General features: G+C 38.2%; 1 protein-coding gene across 1 annotated transcript; it reads left to right on the top strand.

Moving 5' to 3' along the window:
* Positions 1–1,914: 1,914 nt before the first annotated feature.
* Positions 1,915–22,997, top strand: LOC127411323 (dihydropyrimidinase-related protein 5-like). Its single transcript, XM_051646828.1, has 13 exons — positions 1,915–2,027; positions 7,604–7,872; positions 12,925–13,083; positions 13,218–13,397; positions 13,815–13,883; positions 14,091–14,135; positions 15,859–15,934; positions 16,574–16,730; positions 16,845–16,986; positions 18,496–18,638; positions 18,790–18,997; positions 19,388–19,556; positions 21,277–22,997. Exons 2-13 carry the CDS (start codon positions 7,612–7,614, stop codon positions 21,360–21,362), a joined length of 1,695 nt encoding a protein of 564 aa, XP_051502788.1. The 5' UTR covers positions 1,915–2,027; positions 7,604–7,611; the 3' UTR covers positions 21,363–22,997.

Raw genomic sequence — 22,997 nt, 5'->3', positions numbered from 1 at the left:
GCTGTCCTATGTGTGATTAGAATTAATCTGACTGTAAATAACAGAAAGAGTATTAAAAAGAGACTTAAATCAATGAAAATAGATTGTGTGGATCTCAACTTTAAAATGTAATTCAATCTAATTACCCAGGAGGCCCTAAAACAAATTGGCCCCAGGGCCCTCACTAGTCATAATCTGCCCCTGATTTAAGGGTTATAAAAACATATCTAATGATTTGATTTGAAAATGTGAAAATCACCACTATTCAGAGTATCAATATCAAGTGGAAAAACACTGATTCTTTGCAAAGATTGGACCAAGAAAAATCACAGAGACAACCACCAGAGAAATAGTACAAGATGCACCAAAAACCCACAAGTCACATAAAATCCAGGTTTCTCTGAAAGAAAGTAGAGTGGTCGTTTCATCCTGTACAAAGTAGCGGGGCATGTTGCCACACTGTGTGGGGTAAGTTCTGACAATGTTTATGAAAAAAAAAACCTTGTCCTGAGAACACAGTTCAACCTTTAGGTTATCTTTCAGCATACATTAAGGCAAGGGTCAACTATATAATGAATGTTCCTTATTTAGTTGACCCTTGCCTTAAAGGAATAGTTCACCCAAAATTGGAAATTCTCTCATCATTTACTCACCCTCCTGCCATCCCAGATGTGCATGACTTACTTTCTTCTCCTTAACATGAACAAAGATTTTTAGAAGAATATCTCTGCTCTGTAGATCCATTCAATGCAAGTGAATGGTGGCCAGATCTTTAAAGCTCCAAAAGTCAAATAAAGGCAGCATCAAAGTAATTCATACAACTCCAGTGGTTTAATCAATGCCTTTAGAAGTGATATAATAGGTGTAGGTGAGAAACAGATCCATATTAAAGTCCTTTTTAATTTTTTTTATTTTTTTTATTTTTTACTATTAATCTCCATGTTCACTTCCACATTTTTCTTCTTTAGTTTTTTTGGTGTTTTGCATCATTCATGCATATCACCACCTACTGGTCGGGGCTGGTCTAAGGTGGAGATTTATAGTAAAAGAAAAAAAAAAGACTTAAATATTGATCTGCTTCTCTCCCATACCTATCATATCACTTCAGATTACATGGATTTAACCACTGGAGTCATATGGATTACATTTTTGCTGCCCTTCTGTGCATTTTTGAGCTTCCAAATTTTGCTACCTATTCACTTGCATTGTATGGACAGAGCTGAAATATCCTTCTAAAAATCTTTGTGTTCAGCAGAAAAAAGAAAGTCATATACATCTCGATGTATATGACTGGGATGGCATGAGGGGGAGTAAATGATGAGAGAATTTTCATTTTTGGGTGAACATATAGCAAATAGGCATTGACATGACATTCAAAAATTGTAGTTTGGAGAATAGAATTCACCACAATTATTCTACTTTTGAACAGTGTGTTTGAATCCAACATACAAAATCACTGCTAGAGAAAATACACATTTGTGTAACTGGACTTTTGACTCAGAAATTATAGTTACTTTGATATGGTATAACCCTTGTTACGCTTAGCCCTGATCTCACTTATAATTACATGTAATGTTACAGCTTCATAGTGTTGTAATTCACAATAAACGAATAAATAACTTGGGAGCAAGATGAATGCAGCAGGTTATCAAAAGACCTTGGAGGAAAGTCTGAGAAATATATATTGTTTCGATTATGTAAACAAATAAGATTTTTTAGTACTGGTCTGGGTTTACACTACTGCCACATTGGCATAGTGATCTTCAGTTCCATCCCCTGTGTTTCCGCACAAATGGTACGTACCGCTGACGACTGGACACGCCCATACCGCAATGTTATTGGTCAGTGCTGAGGCCATCTCTGTGTATGTCGCCTGTGATTGGTCAGCGGCCGGCTCTCACAGTCTGGATGCTGCTGCAAACGTACGGTTTACCGGGTTGGACCAACCAAAGCATCTGCCTGTGTCTGCTTGCCCGTCTAACCAGGCTTTATTGTTAAACAACGCTAAAAGTGAACGAAAATCGCGTTTTAAGGATATAGCAAAAGAAGTAAGTGCACGACGGCTTGTTATTTCGCATGCATTAGTAAGCTATTTGAAGAAAATCAAATAGTTCACTAGTTCACATAGACACTGCTCGACTCATGATCAATAGAAAATGGTCTATCATTCTTGTGTCTCTTATAATGTTAATTTTAATAGTTAATTGCTTCTTTCTCGATGGTAATCGTAGTGTTTTTATTAAATTCTTGTTCATGAGTGTAGATGTTGTATGTTCACAGACAGCGCGAGCCCACCAGCAATAAGCATTATAATAAAACACGAGAGCACAGTCAGTATGTGATATTTAGGATCGTTCTAGTACAATATTCTTACAATTAAAAAAACAACGAATGTGTCTAATATCTCGCGTCTTGAAACATATTGAACGTGCTTTATAGTGTAAGGGCTTGGTCGCCCCTTTGTGTGTGACAGACTCAGGTCCAAGTGGGATGAGTCTACCATCATCATCATCATCATCATCATCCTCTGCCTCTAAATGAAGCCTCGTATGTCAATATACATATGAAATTAAATTACTTCTGCACTGCACTATATGAGTGTGAAACATATTCATAAAATAGCCCTTTCCCTTATGTTATCTAGGTCCAGGTATCGATACAGATTTCCTGATTTGATTTGATTCCGATTCACAAGCTCTCGATTCGATTCCAATTACGAAACGTTTCGATTCTGATTCCTTTGGGTTCTAATGTTCGTTCTGCTTACATGTGACAGACATTCTCTCTCAGCGAATGCTGTAAATTCTACAGGAAGCCTTTTAACTTTGTGCGAAAATAATAATTAAAAAAATTAACAACAGGGCCCAAACTATGCAGTTCAATTGCTCAACCTAAAACTGAAGTAAACATTAAGATAAAAGTAAACAATCAATCTTGGGATTTTAAGAAGGGATATGGGGATAGTTCAGGGAATCGATATTTTTACCCACCCCTAATGTTTACTTAACCTAACAGTTTGCATGATTGTTTAAAATAGCTTGAATTTAAAAGTTTTACCATTCTTGATAAGAAACATTTTTCCATATTTGTTCTCATATCTTTTATTTTCCATTCCATTTATTTGTTGTTTTATTTGCATTTCCATTCCATTCCATTTTTTCTACAGTACATGAACGTTCCAGTCCCTTGAATGTTCCCCTTACAATCCTTGCTTGGATTGCTGTTTTGATGGTTCAAATTGCCCTAAAAATCTCATCCAGTCCAGTTTATTGATTTGAAGTTGCTTCTATGACACAGGTCATCTAGCCTAATAGACCCCAGAAGTTTGCCTACTTCATATGAGCCTGAAGGGATCTGTCTTGATCTAACAGAATATGCCACGGTTCAAAAGTGGGTCATTCCAGAAGGCCTCCATGAGTCATGACGAGGAACAAATGCTCCAATAATTTTTCTTCTGGCTGCGTTGTGAAGACAGGACAGATGTAGCTCATGCACCGGACTGTTTCTTTTTATAGTAAGATGTCTGTAGACACACCCTTTTTCTCTTGCTCCATAGTAGCCCCTCCTTGCACACACACACACACACACACACTCCATTCACCATCAGGGGCTCAGAACAAGGGTTTGGGGGGGGGTTGTCCTGGGCAGCGCCATACTGTGAATCTGCCGCACCCACCTGCCCCCTACTCACTTTGTAGCATAAACTCGCATGCATGCTTTCACTTGGGATTAGATGATGAGAAAGTGCAATGCTGCAGAGAATGTGCAGCAACAGCTGCCAGTCTACATATATTAACTGCTAATAAACCACATCCTTGTGCATGCAATGCTGGAAAAACTGGGTCAGAATTCCTCTGATGTGCAAGATCATAATTTCTTTTTAAAGGGATAGTTCACCAAAAAATGAAAAATCTCTGTCTGTTTTTTTTTTTTTTTTTTTTTTTAACTATCCTGCTTTTGATTTACTAAAGGCTACAGCTCGCATTACAGTTTCAAACGGTAGTGTGTTTACAATGTGGGATGATTGAGGTTTCATTGTTTCAAAGTGATTCGCTGCAGTGCTTGGTCTGGATTTGCGCTAATGTGTCATGAATAATTCGTGTTTTTGTAATTATCATGTTAAGAGCTGAATTTGATAATAGGACGACTCTTGTCAAGCTGAGGATATTATCACACAATTTTGGTGTCAGTTTACCCACTCAAGTGAGATTCAAGACTGGCATAATGGGTTGTAACCTCTTTAAAACTAAGCCGTGGAAAATTTGGGCTATGCATTTAATGATTGATTCTGTTTGGAAATCAAGTCAGGATCTAGGTGGTTCCATAGACCAAATGTGGAAAAGTGGATTAGCGCAAGTTCACTGTTGAGATATGTGCTATCATTTCAAAAGTATGAGCATGTATAAAATATATGGGTTGGAGTCATAAAAATACCTGGAAAGTTTACATATTTTATATAACTATATATTTTCCTAGTTCTGCTCAGCTCTAAGACATTTCATCTAGCTAGAAATGTATCTTTTTTTTTCTCCCAATTTGGAATGCCCAATTCCCAATGTGCTTTTTAAGTCCTCGTGGTCGCGTAGTGATTCGTCTCAGTCCGGGTGGCGGAGGACGAATCCAGTTGCCTCCACGTCTGAAATCGTCAACCCACGCATCTTATCACGTGGCTTGTTGTGCGCATTGCCACGGAGACATAGCGTGTGTGGAGGCTTCACGCCATCCAACCGCGCTCAACTCACCACGCGCCCCACCGAGAACGAACCACATTATAGCAATCACGAGGAGGTTACCCCATGTGACTCTACCCTCCCTAGCAACCGGGCCAATTTGGTTGCTTAGGAGATCTGGGTGGAGTCACTCAGCATGCCCTGGGATTCGAACTAGCGAACTCCAGGGGTGGTAGCCAGCGTCTTTACAGAAATTGCTCTTTTTAAGTGTAATCTCTATTAAATGCAAAAGAAGCCATTATCTAGTGATCATGAACAACTGAAATAGCCATGATTATCACTGGTCAAAAGGTTGGGGAACTCTGTATATACTGCCATGCAAAGTCAAAATGCAGTAACTACAGAACTACATGGGTCTCTTAGACCATGATCTTTACTGATACAGACAGGATTAGCATAAATATGATCAGAAAGTCAAACAGATCGAAAAGTTATGCTGCTGAGTTTACCGTAATTCAAACCACTGCCCCCAGTGGCTGAAGCCGGAAGTGTAGTTGGCTAGTTTCCAAGTGAAATGTCCACCGAGTGGCGCCAAAAGCAAGTTGTATTTTTAGTTGTAAATTATGTAATGTCAACAGGAATGCATATTTTATTAACCCTACCATCTAACCAAAATCCAAAGCCTAAACCTAGGCACCCTGTGAATGGAAGAGCTAAAACGCAACCCCAGAATTGCACTCATCATTGTTTATGTGAACGTGATTACTTCTTGGTTTCCATGGGACCAGGACCTGTGTCTGAGAGATTACTCATAGTAGTGCCACAGGGAAAGTTGAACACATTTTAATTGATGCAAAAAATGTCTGATAGAGGATAACGCTTGTTAGAATTTTGGCAGAGTGGGGTCGATTTCTGTCACAGTAATATTGCAGAGATGAAGGACCCAAATGCAGAGATGGAAAACAAAAATGAACGTTATTAATCAAAGGCAAAATACAAACAAAAACTCTCTCGATGGAGAAAAAGGGGAACCAAAAACAGAACTAGTAATAATACTAGAACCGACCGAACAATCTTGTAGCAGATCAATAGATAGAGGGAACAGACCGAACGCACATGCAGACAAACAAAAGAATTCAGCAAAGACAAGAAACACGAGGGGGGTTCAAATAAGGAGGTAAATAACGAGGGATAGATGCCGTCGGTCCACTGATGAGCTAGGCAATCAGCGTTCCCATGGAAATGCTGATCATCGATTAGCTGACTGTTCAGCATTCCCACGGAAACGCCAATCACCCACCGGCAGCACCTGAGACACATACGGGAAAACACCGACACACACAGACGTGGCACACACAGAAATGACTCTAAGACGAGACAGACAGACAGTCAGGGGAGGCACAGTCAGGCCCGACTGTGACAGATTTCAGGGTATGTAAACATTCGGGAACAGCATGGCGATTTCCCATATGATCATGTTGTGAAAATTGCAGAAACCATAAAATCCACACTAAAATCAAAAATGTTAAAACAGTGTTTCTCAGTTTCACTGTTGCCATAGTTACTGCATTTTGGCTGTATAGGGCAGTATAGTAAGCAGGGTTTTTATAAAATATTCTGTTCTATTCTATTATACGTATGTAAGGGATAATCCATGGATAGTTGTGCTTTAAAAGATTTTAAATGCACAACGTGGAGGCAAAGGATCACCGATGCGAAGCGGAGGGTGGTTGCCTCCGCGAAGTGCATTTAAAATAGTTTAACGCACACCTAGCCGTGGATTATACCGCCTATACCATGGTCACTTGCCAGCATTGATTAGTTACAGCTGTCATTGATTTTTACTGTGCAAATTTTGACTGCAAGAATAACAATAACGGTTAACAAGATCTACAGGTCGTTAGATCTAGAGTTCTGCCCGTTCTAAATCAGACACAGAGATAAAGTAGTGTGATAATTTTACAGTGTTTTGGAGATCAAACACTATTTAAAAACTGTTAATTTCAATACTCAATCCAGAAATAATAATAGCTACATAATGTAGAAGGGTTGGTACTCATCAGAACATGTTATATTTAATTCCTATTTTTTTGTCATTTTCACATTAATGAGGGAAAAACAGCTTTGCTGATGTGATAGTTGTAAAAGTAGCACTTACTGCTCATGATGAGGAGAAAAATCATAGAAAATGCTCCAAACCTGTAGACTTTGAGATCTGAGATATCTATATGAAATCCATTAAGGCTGCAGGATTGAATGAATGAATGAAATTGCGATGTGGCCTTGCACGATTACTACACCGCAAAAGGCTGCGTGTTAGGAAACAGTTTCCATCCATTCAGTGCTTCAGTAAGCGATGCGTGATAGCGGGGCACCCTCTAGCTTTTAGCTCTAGCAGCACGTTGAGCAGTGCAGATTAATTTTTCATATTAATATATAAATCGTCTTGCCTCGTCTTGCCTCGTCTTGCCGGACAGCGAAAGACGCATTTGATGGGTCCTGTTTACCTTCTCTCCCCCTCTGTGCAAAACAGCTGAATGTCAAACCATACTTTCCTAACAAGCGCTATGGGTGATTAATACAGGGCTGATTGATGAAAACTGTTGTCTTTTCCATGTTTCCTGTAGAACTTCACAGTTGAATTTAAGACTGCACTGCATGACTTGATGATGTTGTTTTGTGATGTGACAGTTAATCCCAGCTCTGAGACTATATTCGCGTCCGGAGGTCGTTTGAACAGAGGCATAAAACTTTCGCAATGTCTCATTATGGAGGACAACAGAGTGGGCACATTAATACAGAATGGTCATTAAAACTGACTAGAACTACCTGTGCATTCAACGGTTTGAACCGCACACATTCCAGCCAATCAGCATTGAGTATTCGAACAGACCATGGCATATTATATTATATTATATTATATTATATTAAAATTCTCTCTCTGTCTCTCTTAGGGTGAACCATGTCTTCCAGCTCAGCAATGGTGCGCATCCTCATAAAGGGAGGTAAAGTGGTGAATGATGACTTCACACAGGAAGCGGACGTGTACATTGAGAACAGCATTATCCAGCAAGTAGGCAAGGAGCTGATGATCCCCGGAGGGGCCAAAGTTATTGATGCCACAGGAAAGCTGGTGCTGCCGGGGGGTATTGACACCAGTGTTCACTTGAATGAGAGCTTCATGAACGCCAGCACCACCGATGACTTCTACAGCGGCACAAAGGTATTGTTCACTGATCACACAGGCCTAGATGGAATCTGGATGGAATCTGATCACACAGGCCCAGAGCTCCAGAGAAGACTCTGCATATTTCCGCAGAATTTCAACATACGTCATTCTTAAAAGTTCTATGCATTCGACAACACTTGCGTGTTTGTTTATTAAACATTTTGGCTAATTTCATGATGCTTTCAGCTATCAAAAAGAGTGACGTACAGTCAACTCCATTTACAATATTTTACTATGTTTAAACCCTTCCGCAGTATTTCACAGATTTTCCCTCAAAAACAGCACAGAAAATATGAAAAAAGTCTGCAAATTCTGCCTGGGCCTAAAGCGTACTGGCTTAAACTCTAACATTGTTGCTATGATTATGTACTGTATTACTTTCAAACTTTTATCCGCTAAAATAATATCCTCAATTACTGAAGTATGCCAGTCTTTTCTGCACTGTTATTAGGCACTGCTACAGGATCTACAAATCCTAAAACTGAATCTTGGACCATGGCAAAATTTTAAATGAACATGGCAAAATGAACGAATAACTCTTAAGAGCTGGTTCATTTAATGGATCAGTCAAAAAGACTCACAAACTCATGATTTATTGGTTTGAATCAGCTACTCACTGAATCTGTCAAATCACTTACTAAGTTAACATCTGACTCAGTTATTGACTGGATGTTTTTAAGACAACATGTTGTTAAAGATACACATTCACAAACAGTATTTTGTAAAGATACATACTGTCTTTCTTCTGCTGAACACAAATGACATTTTTTAGAAGAAGAACTGAGCTCTGTAGGTACATACAATGCAAGGAAATGGTGGCGAGAACTTAATCTCCAAAAATCACAAAAGTCAACATAAAAGTAATCCATACAGATCAATATTTAAGTCCTTTTTTACTATGAATCTCCACTTTCACTTTCACATTGTTCTTGTTTTGTTTTTTGGCGATTCACATTCTTCATGCATATCGCCACCTACTGTTTGGGCCTGGTAAACGGTGGAGTTTGTAGTAAAAATGACTTAAATATTGATCTGTTTCTCACCCACACCTATTATATCTCTTCTGAAGACATGGATTTAACCACTGGAGTTGTATGGATTGCTTATTTGCTGGCTTTATGTGATTTTTGGAGCATCAAACTTTTCGTCACCAATTACTTGCATTGCATGGACATACATCGCTGAGATTTTCTTCTAAAAATCTTAATTTGTGTTCTGCAGAAGAAAGAAAGACACACATATGGGATGGTATGAGGATGAGTAAATGATGAGAGAATTTTTATTTTTGGGTGAACTATTCCTTTAATGAGCTAGTTTTACCTGATCTAACCCTTAAAAATGAGTTTTGTTGGTGTAACCTAATATATTGAGGTTGATTAAGACATGTCAAATTAAATTTTTGACTTGAACCAAACCAGTTAAATTAGGTTTTAACACATCAACCACATTGGTTAACATTTTTTCAGTGTAGCTTATAGTTCAGTAGTTGAACTTAATGTAATGTTAGTCAGGAAATTGTAATTGCTTCAGTCTTTGTATTTTATGTATAGGATGAAAGAACATTTTTTGGAAAAATTTCAGTACACTTTGGGACAGACAAAAAGAAAGTAGAAGCTAAAATGGTAGAGAAGATCGACTTTGGACCTCTCGATACCTTGGGTGGCCACCCACCATCTGTCAGGCTCCTTTCACCACAAAACAACTCAATACGTTCTTCTCCTTCTCCAAAAGTAGCCATTGTGGCAGTATCACTTGAAGTCCTATGCTGTTATCCAAAATCTAGAGCTTTTTTCTAAACTGTGTTTTGGAAGTCCTGGCTGTAACCTGCTTTTCCTTGCATTATATAATAGTATAATATTTTAATATAAAAGAGCTTTTCATATTGCAAGTAAATAATTTCATGCAGTGAAGCATCTCTGTACCGCCCTAAACCAAAATATGTGTGATGTAACATCCATTTAATGTCACATTCATTTGTTCGTGTTTTATAAATAGTTCAAAAGCAGAAACATGGTCGCTTTAGCAGGCTGCTCTGCCTAAATAAATCCCATGGGTCACTTAGCAGACATTGAGCATTGCACACTCACAGACTGCCTCAGTCAACCACAGGGCATGATTCACCATCACATATACATACACACATGCTTATTCTGAGTGCTGCGGGCTCTGAGATGACAAACAAAGGGGTTGTTATTGTCGCTGGTATTGTTAGCCTTGGCAACACAAGTGGCATTCTCTTCTACCCCCTCCCCGCTACCGCCATGAGACTCGGCAGGCACCGAGACAAATGGAGATCAGATTCTGTTTCCATAGATACAGGAGCACTGCTGCAAAGACTGCTGCAAAAAGCCTTTCACTCGTGCCATTGTTTGGAAAGACAATGGTGCACAAATGCACTCCCCCTTCAGTGGATGTGTCAGCTAAGAGATGCTTTTAAGAAAGACATTATTTGCTGGTGAATTACTATTAACATTATTTTAATATACTGAAAACCAGCATTCTACTAATTGTAGTACACCTTGAAAAACATTATGTGCAGACAGATATGGTAAGATGTTATTAAGTGGGGTTTGCTAAGGCAAATGATCACTATTATTATTGCTCATATTTCCACGTAAGCCTTACAGTTTCTTCCATGGACATGAATGAGGCTTCAAATCATGTGTCTTGTTGAGGAGAGTTGTGTGTGTTATTAAAGTAATATCACACAAGCAAGAGTTCTGTACAGTATGCCAGTTACTAATTCGAAAACATCACTTTTGAACTAGTAACGACAGCTTGGGCAGTTTCTAATAAGTTATTGGAGTAACAAGGATGTTTGTGTGTGTGTGTGTATGTGTGTGTGTGTGTGTGTGAGAGAGAGAAAGAGAGAGAAAGCGACTGAGTGTGTGATTACCTGCATGTGTTGCAATGATGAACAGTAAGCTGTTAGTTTAACTCTATTCCTCAGCTGTAGTGTGGTAGTAATTTGCTCCGGTCGTGAAGTGATGCTGCCATACATGCTATCAGAATTATCAAGTGTTTTGTTGTCAGGGAGAAAACATTGAGGACGGCAGTTTCATTCTTAGGGAACTCTTATTTTGACACCATCACAGAGAGTGTTCTCTCCTTCGCCATGTTGAAAGTTAACACATCCTCCCAATTTGGAAACTCGGTGTAACGTTTGCAGAAACAAAAGATGAAAGGGACTGGATCTAAGATGTAAGATATACTTTATTGTCCCACAGGGAAACTTGTCTTGGGCTTGAAGCTGCAGCATCACATAGCACACTTGTCAACAACAGCATAATGCACATCCACACAATTACAAGTACAAATACAATACAAACAACATCATGGAGTTTAAATTTAAATTTTTATTTTAGCAACTTTAGTAATTTTACTTGTTGCCCTTGCTTGTTGCTATTTAATATCTTGATTGCAGATGGAATGAATTAATTCTTATACTGGTTCAGTCTACAATTTGGCATTCTGAGCCTCCTGCCTGATGGCAACACCTCAAATTCTGGATTCAGGATGTGTGTTGTAACATTCAGAATCTTCTGTGCCTCCGTGAGCACAGATTTTTCATATAAAGACTGAAGATAGTGTTGTTCTTTTTTGCCCATGATCTTCATGGCCATTTGGATGAGACGTGCAAGCTTAGACTTTAACTGTGCTGACAGGTTACCTTACCATACTTGTATGCCGTAATGAATTACACTCTCTAAAACCGTTTGATAAAACAAAGACATAATTTTACTACTAACACCATAGAGTCTGAGCCTTCTCAAAAAGTACATCCTCTGTTGTAGCCTAGAGCAAAGGTTTTCAACATGAACATGCCATGTAAGCGAGCTGTCAGTATAGACACCAAGATATTTATATGAAGTACACCATGAATGGTCTATGGTCAACAATTGACTTCGGATCGAATATCATCTCAGTTTTCTTCACATTCACAACAAGGTGGTGAGCGTCACACCAATCCACAAACTGTTTGATTTCAGAGTGGAAAGATGATATATTTTGATCTCTGTGTAAAAAGCCAAGAATGGCGGTATCATCAGAGAATTTCACAATATAATTTTGGGGGGTTTTGCTCCCATATCCATTCGTGTATAATGTGAAGAGAACTGGGGAGCTCACACACACCATTGAGGGGCAATCAGAAATTGCCTTAATGACTTTTACCTGTTGGACTCTATTAGTTTAAGAAGAAAAATACCATTTAATAATAAAAGGATTTACATTCATCTGTTTCAATTTATCCAATAGTAAGTACGGCTGAAGAGTATTAAAATCTGAACTAAAATCAATAAAAAGTAATTGTGCATATGCCTTAGTGTCCTCCAAATGTTTGAGGACTAAATGGGTAATACTGCTGACTGCATCATCCGTGTTCCTTCTTTGTCTATAAGCAAACTGCCTAGGGTCTAACTTTGAGTTTACCTCATTTTTCAATAAAAACACAATATATTTCTCAAAACATTTCATTACGATTGATGTCAATGCTACAGGCCTGTAATCATTGTTCTCAGCCGGGCAAGGCTTCTTTGGGACTGGGGTGATCACAGATTTTTTCCATAGTGCAGGAACCGTGTGTGAGTCCAATGAAAGCTGAAAGAGTGGGCACCAAGCTGGAGTAAGTTCCTCAGTGCAGGTTTTTAGGAGGCAGGGAGAAATCCCATCCGGTTCTCTGGATATCTTGGTACATAACTGACGAAACAGCGACTGTAATTTAAAGCTATCCACCACAAGCCTTATGGCCATATCATCATTGAGGTCATAGTTTTAAAAGGTAAAAATCATTCAGTTCGTTAGCTTTCTTTAGGTTCCATGTTGTTAATGGCTTTCATTGAATCCCACAGTTTTCCCATCTAGTTGTTTGAATACAATTGTTGACCTAATTTATCTCATCATTTTTGTATAATGTCTTATTTTTTATATAAAAAGGTTTTGGAACTTGTTGCTATTATTTAATGTTGTTGGCCCATCAGACCAAGTGATTGATATTGACACTGTATGGATCCCACAGCAGTGAGTCTGTTGTTTTTTTATTCTCAGGCTGCACTGGCTGGAGGCACTACTATGGTGATTGGTCACGTGCTGCCAGAGAAGAATGAATCATTGTTGGATGCTTATGAAAAGTGTCGCTCTCACGCTGATGCCAAGGCCTGCTGTGACTACGCTCTTCATGTGGGAGTGACCTGGTGGGGACCAAAGGTACTGACTATTTGTTTGGTGTCTGCAAGACAGTGTTATGTAATAGTGAGCACTAATGCAACTTCGTGCAACTTTTTTACATGTGTTGAATGTTCACTTATTGTTTTGAGACAAACGTTTGGCTTGCATCTCAGGTTAGGGCTCAGATGGAGACGCTGGTGCGAGAAAAGGGTGTGAACTCCTTCCAGATGTTTATGGCCTATAAGGACATGTACATGCTGAGGGACAGTGAGCTGTTCCAGGCCCTGCAGAACTGTAAGGACATTGGCGCTGTGGCCCGCGTCCATGCTGAGAACGGAGAGCTGGTTGCTGAGGTATAATGAACCATTATTGAATCTTCACCTTGGAATTAAGCACTGCTCCAAAACCTAGTGAGCTGCCCTGCTCTCTACTGTCTACATAGGCAGCAGTCTTCTACAGCAGCATCCTTACTGCAATGTAACCTCATAAGTTACAGATCTGAAACTTGTACATAGGCAGCATGTCTGCATACCACATATATGGGAGACTTTATAGAGTATAGAGTTTGACATATACTGTAGTGTGCTTTTTTATTAGTATTTTGATTGTATAAAATTAACACATTTTATAATAATAAAATGAGTCTATTAATGTATTATTATTACAGAGAAACATAAACGTGCTGTTCTTAGATCACGTCTTCCATCCTGCTCAGTTCAGTTCACACGTTACTTGTAAGAGTTATCTCATGTTATTTTTATTCGTGCAAGGGTGCCAGAGAAGCATTGGATCTGGGTATAAGTGGACCAGAGGGCATTGAGATAAGCAGACCTGAGGAGGTAAAGTAACCATTCAATCCAATTACCGTGAAATGGTTTTCCTTTAAGATTTTAGTCACACTGCTGTTCTTTGTCTGGCTCCTAGTCTTTCCCGTCTCCTTATTGCATTTCCTTGGATTATTAATACTCTTAAGCCTCTGTTCATCATTAGGTTTCACTGGTGACATTTGTGTTTTCTCACTTACAATGGGAATTTTCCATGTACAGCTTGAAGCAGAGGCCGTCCACCGGGCCATCACCATCGCGAACAGAGTGAGTATGATGTAGTGCTGAAACACCAAAACACTGTTGGCCTATCTTCTCATCGCTTTTTAAAGTTAATAAGCCTATTTATTTTGCAATCCCAACTTTGTATGATTATATGGTAAGTTGCATTTTTTTATTTACTTTTAGCATTGTTGGTCCCACTTTTTATTAGGTGTATTTAACTATGTACTAACATTAAAATACAATACAATGTATTTATTGTGTAACCATGTTGTTCTGCAAAATCCTCACAAGATTTCACACTTTTCACTCATTTGCTGCTACTGAGGTTGAGGTATGGGTAGGTTTAGGAGTAGCGGTTAGGGTTAGTCATACCTGCCAACACTCCCGATTTTACCGGATTTCTCCCATTTTTCCACCCCTCCTCCCGCTGTACTCCCGTTTTACAATTTCTCCCGATAAACTCATGATTTTCCACATCCACACTTTGCGTCCCGTATTTAAGTATGAAATTATGTATCCTTTATCAGATCAATACGGGATGTGATTTGTACCGTAAGCTGGTCAGATGCCGTCATGGCGAAATCGTTCCAGATCGTTAATTTAACGTTGATATAAGTTGGACATTTTTGATAGGGTGGGTAAGGGGTCGTCTGAAAGTCAACACATTGTGCTGAAACATGCTAATACTGTGGAGGGTGCGGTAAGGGACCGTCTGAAAAGTCCACACATTGTGCTAAAACTGTGGATTTTTTTTAATTGAAAAACAAAAGTTCAATATAAATGTTCAGTAAGATGTACAAAATTACACCGATCCAACAATGTATGAATACAATCACTGAGTCAAAAATACAAGAAGTACAGGTGAAAGAATAAAATAAATAATTAAAATAAAGTAAATAACAAAAAAAATAAAAATAAATGAAAAATACATATAAACCAACACAGATCACAGATGTATACATAAAAAAAATAAAGATAAATATTCAAAGAAATAAAAATAATTATATTCTTTATAGGTCATGGGTCAGGAAAGTTCTCAGCATATAAGAAAGGATATACACATGTTATTAATAACTCAAAAAACATTTATTGCTTAAACTGTGAAGGATGTGGTAAGGGACAATCTGAATACATTTCTTGGTATTATTCATCTTCAGTGTAGTATTACCAATACTGCCGCTCCCTATACGTGTATTACGTAGTCTGCGTAGTGCACCTACTCCTTACAAGGGCACCATCTTACCCTAGGGGTGCACCAAAAACTCCACCGGCTGCCGTTCATACCACAGTCCCCCAAAAAAAAATCTCCTTATTTTACACAATCCAATGTTGGCAGGTATGGGGTTAGTTTTAGTTTTAGTTTTAGTTTTAGTTTAAGTTTAAGGTTAGGGTTAGGTTTAGGGTTAGGAGTAAGGTGAACAGGGTAACTACAGATGTAATGTAATGCAGGTGCTTTAAATGTAAGTACAATGCAAAAACACACATGTGCATAATAAGTACGTTGTATCAAATACTTAAGTACATAGTAATTAAAGAAACCTAATATAAAGGGGGTCCACATTGTTTTTGTTCCCTACTGTCCACAATCCTATCAGACAGACCTGCGACCCATTTTGGGTCCCACCAATTGAGAACCACTAATGTATACTTTCATTATTATGTGTTCCCTCTTTTGCAGCTGAAGCATGTGTGCATACAGGGTAGTAAAATGCTTTTTAGGTTTTGAAGGTGTTTATCATTAATGCATTGGGTTTTCATCACATAGGCCCACTGTCCCATATATCTTGTGAATGTATCCAGCATGTCAGCAGGGGATGTTTTAGCATCTGCTAAAATGCAGGGTAAGAGCCAAGCAGTGATTCTCAATACATATTTTGACCTTTATTATAACGTCTTTAATACATTGGTTTGAAAAAGTATTTGGACACTTAAGCCACACCTGAATATGTAAGAACTGAATTTAATTGGACACAAAATATCAAACTAATGATGCTAGACCTTTTCTTCAGAATTTACCTTTCCAGTGCTATTTGTGCTAATATTTCAAATCAACTGGTCGCAAAAGTGATTTGAGTCATTTGCCCTTATGTTCTTATATATGCCATAGCAGAGTAACCACAGATGTTGTTCATCACATTAACTATGGACATGTACTAAATTTGACTACCAAAAATAATTTTTGTCTTAAGTCTGAACAGCATTGTTGAAATGTTTTGCTTGAGAAGTGTGCTTGTGCTGTCTTTTCTAAAAATAAATACCACTTGGATTGATATTTTATTATCTAATGCAAAGACATGCATATAAATGTGGTTTAGGTGTCCAAATATACTTTTTGGAGCCATTTTATATGATACCAGATAATCTTTATATGATACCTGATGATCTTGATCTTTCCAAATGATACCATGTGACTTTGAATACTGATATATCCACTGGTTTGCCAATGAAACAAGCACTAAATTGTGCCCTTGTGCTCATAGGGAAAGTGGTGCATGGAGAAACCACTACTGCTCACGCTGTCTTAAACGGGCTGCAGTACTACCACCAAGACTGGGCACACGCTGCTGCTTTTGTCACTGTGCCACCTCTTAGACTTGACCCCAACACACCCAATTACCTGCTCAGCCTTCTGGGGAAGTAAGCTGGAGATTTCCCATGTTCTGAGAAGTTTTGAGAAGTTTTTGAGAAGTGATATACAAATATAGTCACATATCAGTCTGTAATGGCATCTCTCCTTTCACTGTGATGTAGTGACACTCTGAACGTCGTGACATCGGACCACCGGCCCTTCACCACTAAACAGAAGGCCATGGGCAAAGACGACTTCACTAAAATCCCTCATGGTGTTCCTGGCGTGCAGGACCGCATGAGTGTTATCTGGGAGAGGGGAGTTGTAAGTGTCATTTCATGTTAAAGATACTGTATATGGTGGAACCTGTACTATTCAGCAGGGTTGTCAAAATAGCGATTTTTGTTGTTAACACCAATATCTATACAGTTTGATGATTTTTGATACCAATTTTGATATCACAGCAAAAACTGAAATGCCATTAGACACACGCCTTTAACATGTTTTCATAAATACACAGTTCCCAAGCAGAGGTAGACCGATATATATCGGTTTTACCGATTAATCGGTGCCGATAGTTGCTTTTTGGAACCATTGTTATCTGCAGAAATGTAGACCAATAGTTGCCAATATCTGTGTTCCTCCGGAGGATTTTACAGTTAAAACGGCTTGATTCTACAGTATAACAACAGACTCTAGAGGTGAAATAAAAACACCTTGTGGGGATTTATTATATCTGTCTTCAACTTCATATCTAGAATAGAATATATATATAGAATAGAATATATATAGAACCCTTCATCTGATGAATATATAGGCTATAGAAAAAGCTTAATTTGGTAAATACTTAAATATAGAGCATTGTAAATGGAATGTGTTTCAGCTTGTTTATAGTTAAAAGTCCCGCGTTATGCACCAAATCTTCATTTTGGACTCTTGTAGCCTCTATATCTGTGCACTTCATAGGCAGGAAAGAATTTTTTATTTTTTTTTACATTCTATAAATCCATTTTAAAAACTATCGGCCGATTAATCGGTTATCGCCCTTTTCCCCCGACTTAGTTATCAGTATCAGCAAAATCCAGTGTCAAAAAACGGTCAGCCCCTGTTCCCAAGTCATGGGAAAGTCATGGAAATTCTTTTAGTGAATATATATTTTTCTTGTTACACTCTGTTATGCTCTGCTCTAAAATATTGAATCTCCTAAATATTGCTCTTGGTTAGAGCTTGTGTAGAGTAGAATTGGTTCGCAAGCCATAGGGATGTCCGATTAGTGAGTGAATAGTTTTTTTTGAGTAGGTTCTTTTCAGTTAATTGGTCTAAATGGTTCACACATCGTTCTGAATGGTTCATTAGCGAATCAGTCTGAATCCAAATTACTTTTAAAAATGGGTTTTCAGAAGTCATAAACAACTGGAAAAAAGTGATGGAAAGTCATTGATCAAAATTAAAAATAGGGCTGTCCCTGTTTTAGACTTAGGGGCTGTTGTCACAGGATTCATTTTTGCGTTATATTTAATAGTTGGTCTATGTACAAATATGGCAGATGAATGCTTTTGAAGTGTCTCACTTTGGTGGTGTCAGGTATTTGGTACTTTGATGTTCACATAAAGGTAGTTGAGAATTTTAAGAATGTAGAAACAATGCTTCAACTGTGTTTTACAGATTAATGATGTTTTATCATTTATCATGTCATAAAAATTGTGCATTAATATTATCGTTTCAGCTAGACAAACAAAAAGTACATTTCATGGCAAGGACTGGAAATGACAGATGCCTCCTGATATACTGCAAAAAATCTCAAGCCCTTACTCTTTCTTGCTTAATTAAAAGGTTGGAGGCAAGATGGATGAGAACCGTTTTGTTGCGGTCACAAGCTCCAATGCTGCTAAGATCTACAACCTTTATCCCAGGAAGGGCAGGATCATCCCTGGAGCTGATGCTGATGTGGTGGTCTGGGATCCAGAATCAACGAGGTATACACAGTGAAGGGTACAACAGCAATCAGCTGAGAATTAAATAACATTTCGCACATAAATTGAAAGTACACCTGTACTTTTGTGTTTAAGTGTTTCATCTCCCTTAGTAGTGTAAGATACATATTTACATGCTTTTATCTACCTGTAGGACCACCTCTGTGACCACTCAATGGCAGGGAGGTGATGTGAACCTGTACGAGAACCTACGCTGTCATGGTGTTCCCCTGGTAACCATCAGTCGCGGTCGTGTGGTTTATGAAAATGGAATCTTCACTTGCGCTGAGGGCTCAGGAAAGTTCTACCCTCTCCGAACCTTTCCAGATTACCTCTATAAGAAAATGGTCCAGAGGGAGAAGGTATTACACAAGTGGCTTATACAGCATATCAAAATGTCTCTATCGAGTATGCTATGACCCTTGCAGAAATAAGTAATGTAGTGGTACCACATTACAGTGATCATAATACCATGGTACTTGATATCATGAATGATTAGCATTTTCATCTGCCATGCCATTTACATGCTACTGCCAGGTACTTCAAAGATAACATGTCCAGAAAAAAAAAAAAACATGGTGGTACTGTAGTACTTTTTGGTACAATTTTGTTAGTGGAGAGCACAAAAGTTACTATCTAATTCAAATAAAAATAACAGATTTGTAAATTGTCTGAAGTACATCATACATATTCTGTTCCTGTAACATAAACAGTCAGCCACATTGAGTTTGTTTGTAACCTTCTACCCACAGAGTCAGGCACTGAAGGGTGTTGAACGTGCTCCGTACATTGGAGATGTAGCTGCGGTGCAGAATTCAGGGAAGAAGGAATTGGGCCCTGCAGATGGAGACATGAACCCACGACCCTGTACTCGCCACGGGGGTATGAGAGACCTGCACGAGTCCAGCTTTAGTTTGTCTGGTAAAGAAGCCATGATCATACTAAAGGCTCAAAATATTCACTCAAAAATATTTCTGTCTATTTGTAAGATTTCCTGTATGCATTTCAATTGTATGACACATTTCCATCGAATTGAATTGAGTAACCTTTAAATAGCATACATTTTTATTAATTCAGACTAAATATGAAATATTTAATCACATTTAATGAGGAGTATGAACTTTTAAATCTTGTTTGCTTGGGGGGGGGCCTGGGTAGCGCAGTGGTAAAAGACACTGGCTACCACCCCTGGAGTTCACTAGTTCGCTAGGCATGGTGAGTGACTCCAGCCAGGTCTCCTAAGCAACCAAATTGGCCCAGTTGCTAGGGAGGGTAGAGTCACATGGGGTAACCTCCTCGTGGTCGCTATAATGTGGTTTGTTCTCGGTGTGGCGCATGGTGAGTTGAGCACAGATGCCGCGGCGGATGGCATGAAGCCTCCACACGCGCTATGTCTCCGTGGCAATGCGCTCAACAAGCCACGTGATAAGATGCACAGGTTGATGGTCTCAGACGCAGAGGCAACAAGGCAACTGGGATTCATCCTCTGCCACCCAGATTGAGGCGAATCACTACATGACCATGAGGACTTAAAAGCACACTGGGAATTGGGCATTCCAAATTGGGTAAAAAAAAAAAAAAAAACTTGTTTGCTTTGGGAGTAAAGGAATAGTTCACCCCAAAATGAAAAGTCTCTCATTATTTATTCACCCTCATACCATCCCAGATGTGAATTACTTTTTTTCTGTAGTACACAAACGAAGATTTTTAGAAGAATATTTCAGCTCTTTAGGTCCAAACAATGCAAGTGAATGGTGCTCAAAACTTCGAAGATCCTAAAAGAAGCAATCCAATCGGCTTTGTGAGAGAACAAACCAAAATATAATTCCTTTTTCACTATAAATCTTGACATCAGCAGTCTCCTTGGCGATCATGATTTCAAGCTCGATTACCCTTCCTAGCGCCATCTGGCGCTCTGCGCATGCGTCAAGCACTAGGAAGTGGAATCGCGCTTGAAATCATGATCGTGCCTTGAGACTGCAATGGTAAGATATACAGTGTAAAAACAGTTACATTTAGACCTTTTCTCACCCAAAACCCATTGGACCGCTTCAGAAGATATGGATTTAACCAATGGGTTACTTTTATGCTGCCTTTATGTGCTTTTTGGAGCTTCAAAGTTTTGGTCACCATTAACTTGCATTGTATGGACCTACAGAGCTGAGATATTCTTTTAAAAATCTTCATTTGTGTTCTGCAGAAGAAAGAAAGTCATACACATCTGGGATGGCATGAGGGGGAGTAAATGATGAGAGAAATACAATTTTTGGGTGAACTATCGCTTAAATTGAACTAATTTTTCACTTAGCAAAGTTAAACATAAATAAATCTAATTTAAACCCTTAGTTTTAACCTTACTATTGCCAGGCATCTATTTTTTGAGTGTGGGTGAATCTAATGAAGAAATGCCCAGGCCACATTTCACCCTAATAAAAAAAATAAATAAATGAATTAAAACCTATTTGATTTATTTTAATTTATTTTATTAAAATTGGCATAAATTAAAAATGTTCCTTTCTTTTTAATTTTTTTAGGGGTTAAGTGTGACCCAGACAATTCTTGACCATTTTTGTGACATTCAGTGATAACTTCTAATTTATGATATAGACATGTGTATCTTACTATAGATTTTTTTTAATAGGTGCCCAAATTGATGACAAAATTCCAAAGAGAGCTTCTGCAAGGATTCTGGCGCCTCCTGGTGGTCGGTCCAGTGGAATTTGGTAACATTTTGGAGCAACACCCACAGAAGTTTGCAACTCAACTCCAACCATATTTGACATCCTCACATCTGATGGTTTATTTAATTTTTATCACTTGCAACTAAACTCTGGTGTTTTATATTTATGCGTTCAAGGAAACTATAACAATATATCAGTCCGGAAATTGGGAAACAAGTCGGAATGCTTGTGAGTGATTTGTGCGAGATAAAAATGTTACAGTGTGTTTTTGTTCTTCGTGTTCAGTCAAATGAAATAGTGAAGGTTGTGTTAAAATAAAACACGTTTTTAGTGCTAAACAAATATTTAATTTTGTTTCATGGTTTCTTAAGAGAAAAGCACTACAAACTGTTTTTGTTACAAACAGTATGCATTTTACATTTGCTACACTTTCAAGTATTCTTAAGATAGCAACCGAACATTTGTTTAAGAATGGGAATGTTTCTAGTTTGTGTATCTCGTCATGGCTAGAGGGAAATGTGAACCACTGTAAATGAACTTAATATTTAAACTCTTCTAATGTGTTGCAGTCAGCTATACAGTACATTTACCTCATTGTGTTATCTCTTGAACTACACTAATGTACAAAAGCACCGTGCCTCTTAACACTTTACAACTGTTACACTGATCCGTTGGCAACACTTTCTGACTGGTAGCTACAGTTAAAAGAACAAATTCAGCTACATTTTTACTCGAGGTGTTAATATTTTTATGCATCATATTTCTTGACATAGGATGAATAGGCAATTCAAGGTAATTGTTTCTTTTGTGATTTTGTAGTTATTTTTGTCATACCATTGGTTCATACAGGCCCTTTATGATGTTAAAGTGATTTATAAGCACATAGCCCTGAGAACTCCTAAAATGTGAATTAAGAATAACTTTGTTTACTTTGTCACATATCAAATTGTGTCAATCTCTACAACGTATTGATTTCTTAGCTTCATTCATAACACTAACAATAGTTTAAATTTTTGATTTTTTTAAAAATATCCAAAAAAGGGTACATTCCCATCAAGCACTTAAAATTGTTCTTCATATCTGCTCTTGAATAAATGCTCTTTACTAACTAAATTTGCAGTGTTACTGTAAGATCTTTCTAGAACGACGACTGTCAAACATTCTAATCTAAAGAATGAAATGTAATGACAGTGTAATACGATTGATTCACTCTGGTTGCTCACTGAACGATTAACACTGTGCTTTGGTAACAATTGATTTGCATGCAGCAAGTGAAATTGATTGAGAAACGTTTCTGCCTCACGTCTGATCATTAATTTCAATGTGCTCCATTACCACTAACCAACCACAGTTAAAAAACACCAGACTGCTAACCGAGGCATGTGTTCATTTTGTACATATACTGTCTTACTAAGCAGCTCCATGTATTTGAAGACCTTCTGTAGAGACCATTTGAAACACATTAACTGTTTAGCTGTACATCCCAATGTCACAGTAAAACAAGCATTAGAATGGCAAGACAGTTTCTGTTGGTGCTGAATATTCATGTAGTTTTTTTATTCTGTATTTTCAATATGCTTTTCCATTTTTTAACATGAGCTGTGTATGCACTAACGTTGTACGTATGAACGTATTATTGTTTATCCCATGAAAAATTGCAAATAAACCCCCTTCAACCTCA

This window comes from Myxocyprinus asiaticus, chromosome 20 (assembly GCF_019703515.2).
Source record: "Myxocyprinus asiaticus isolate MX2 ecotype Aquarium Trade chromosome 20, UBuf_Myxa_2, whole genome shotgun sequence".
NCBI lineage: Eukaryota > Metazoa > Chordata > Actinopteri > Cypriniformes > Catostomidae > Myxocyprinus > Myxocyprinus asiaticus.
The sequence above is the reverse complement of the archived record's forward strand: the minus strand, read 5'-3'. Positions and strand labels throughout refer to the sequence as shown.

Bases quoted from the DNA above. Each gene is read 5' to 3' on its own strand.
- LOC127411323 (XM_051646828.1), top strand. From the start codon at position 7,612: ATGTCTTCCAGCTCAGCAATGGTGCGCATCCTCATAAAGGGAGGTAAA. The intron at 13,884-14,090 runs GTAAAGTAACCA...TTCCATGTACAG, and splicing joins AGATAAGCAGACCTGAGGAG to CTTGAAGCAGAGGCCGTCCA. The intron at 19,557-21,276 runs GTAAAGAAGCCA...TTTTTTTAATAG, and splicing joins GTCCAGCTTTAGTTTGTCTG to GTGCCCAAATTGATGACAAA.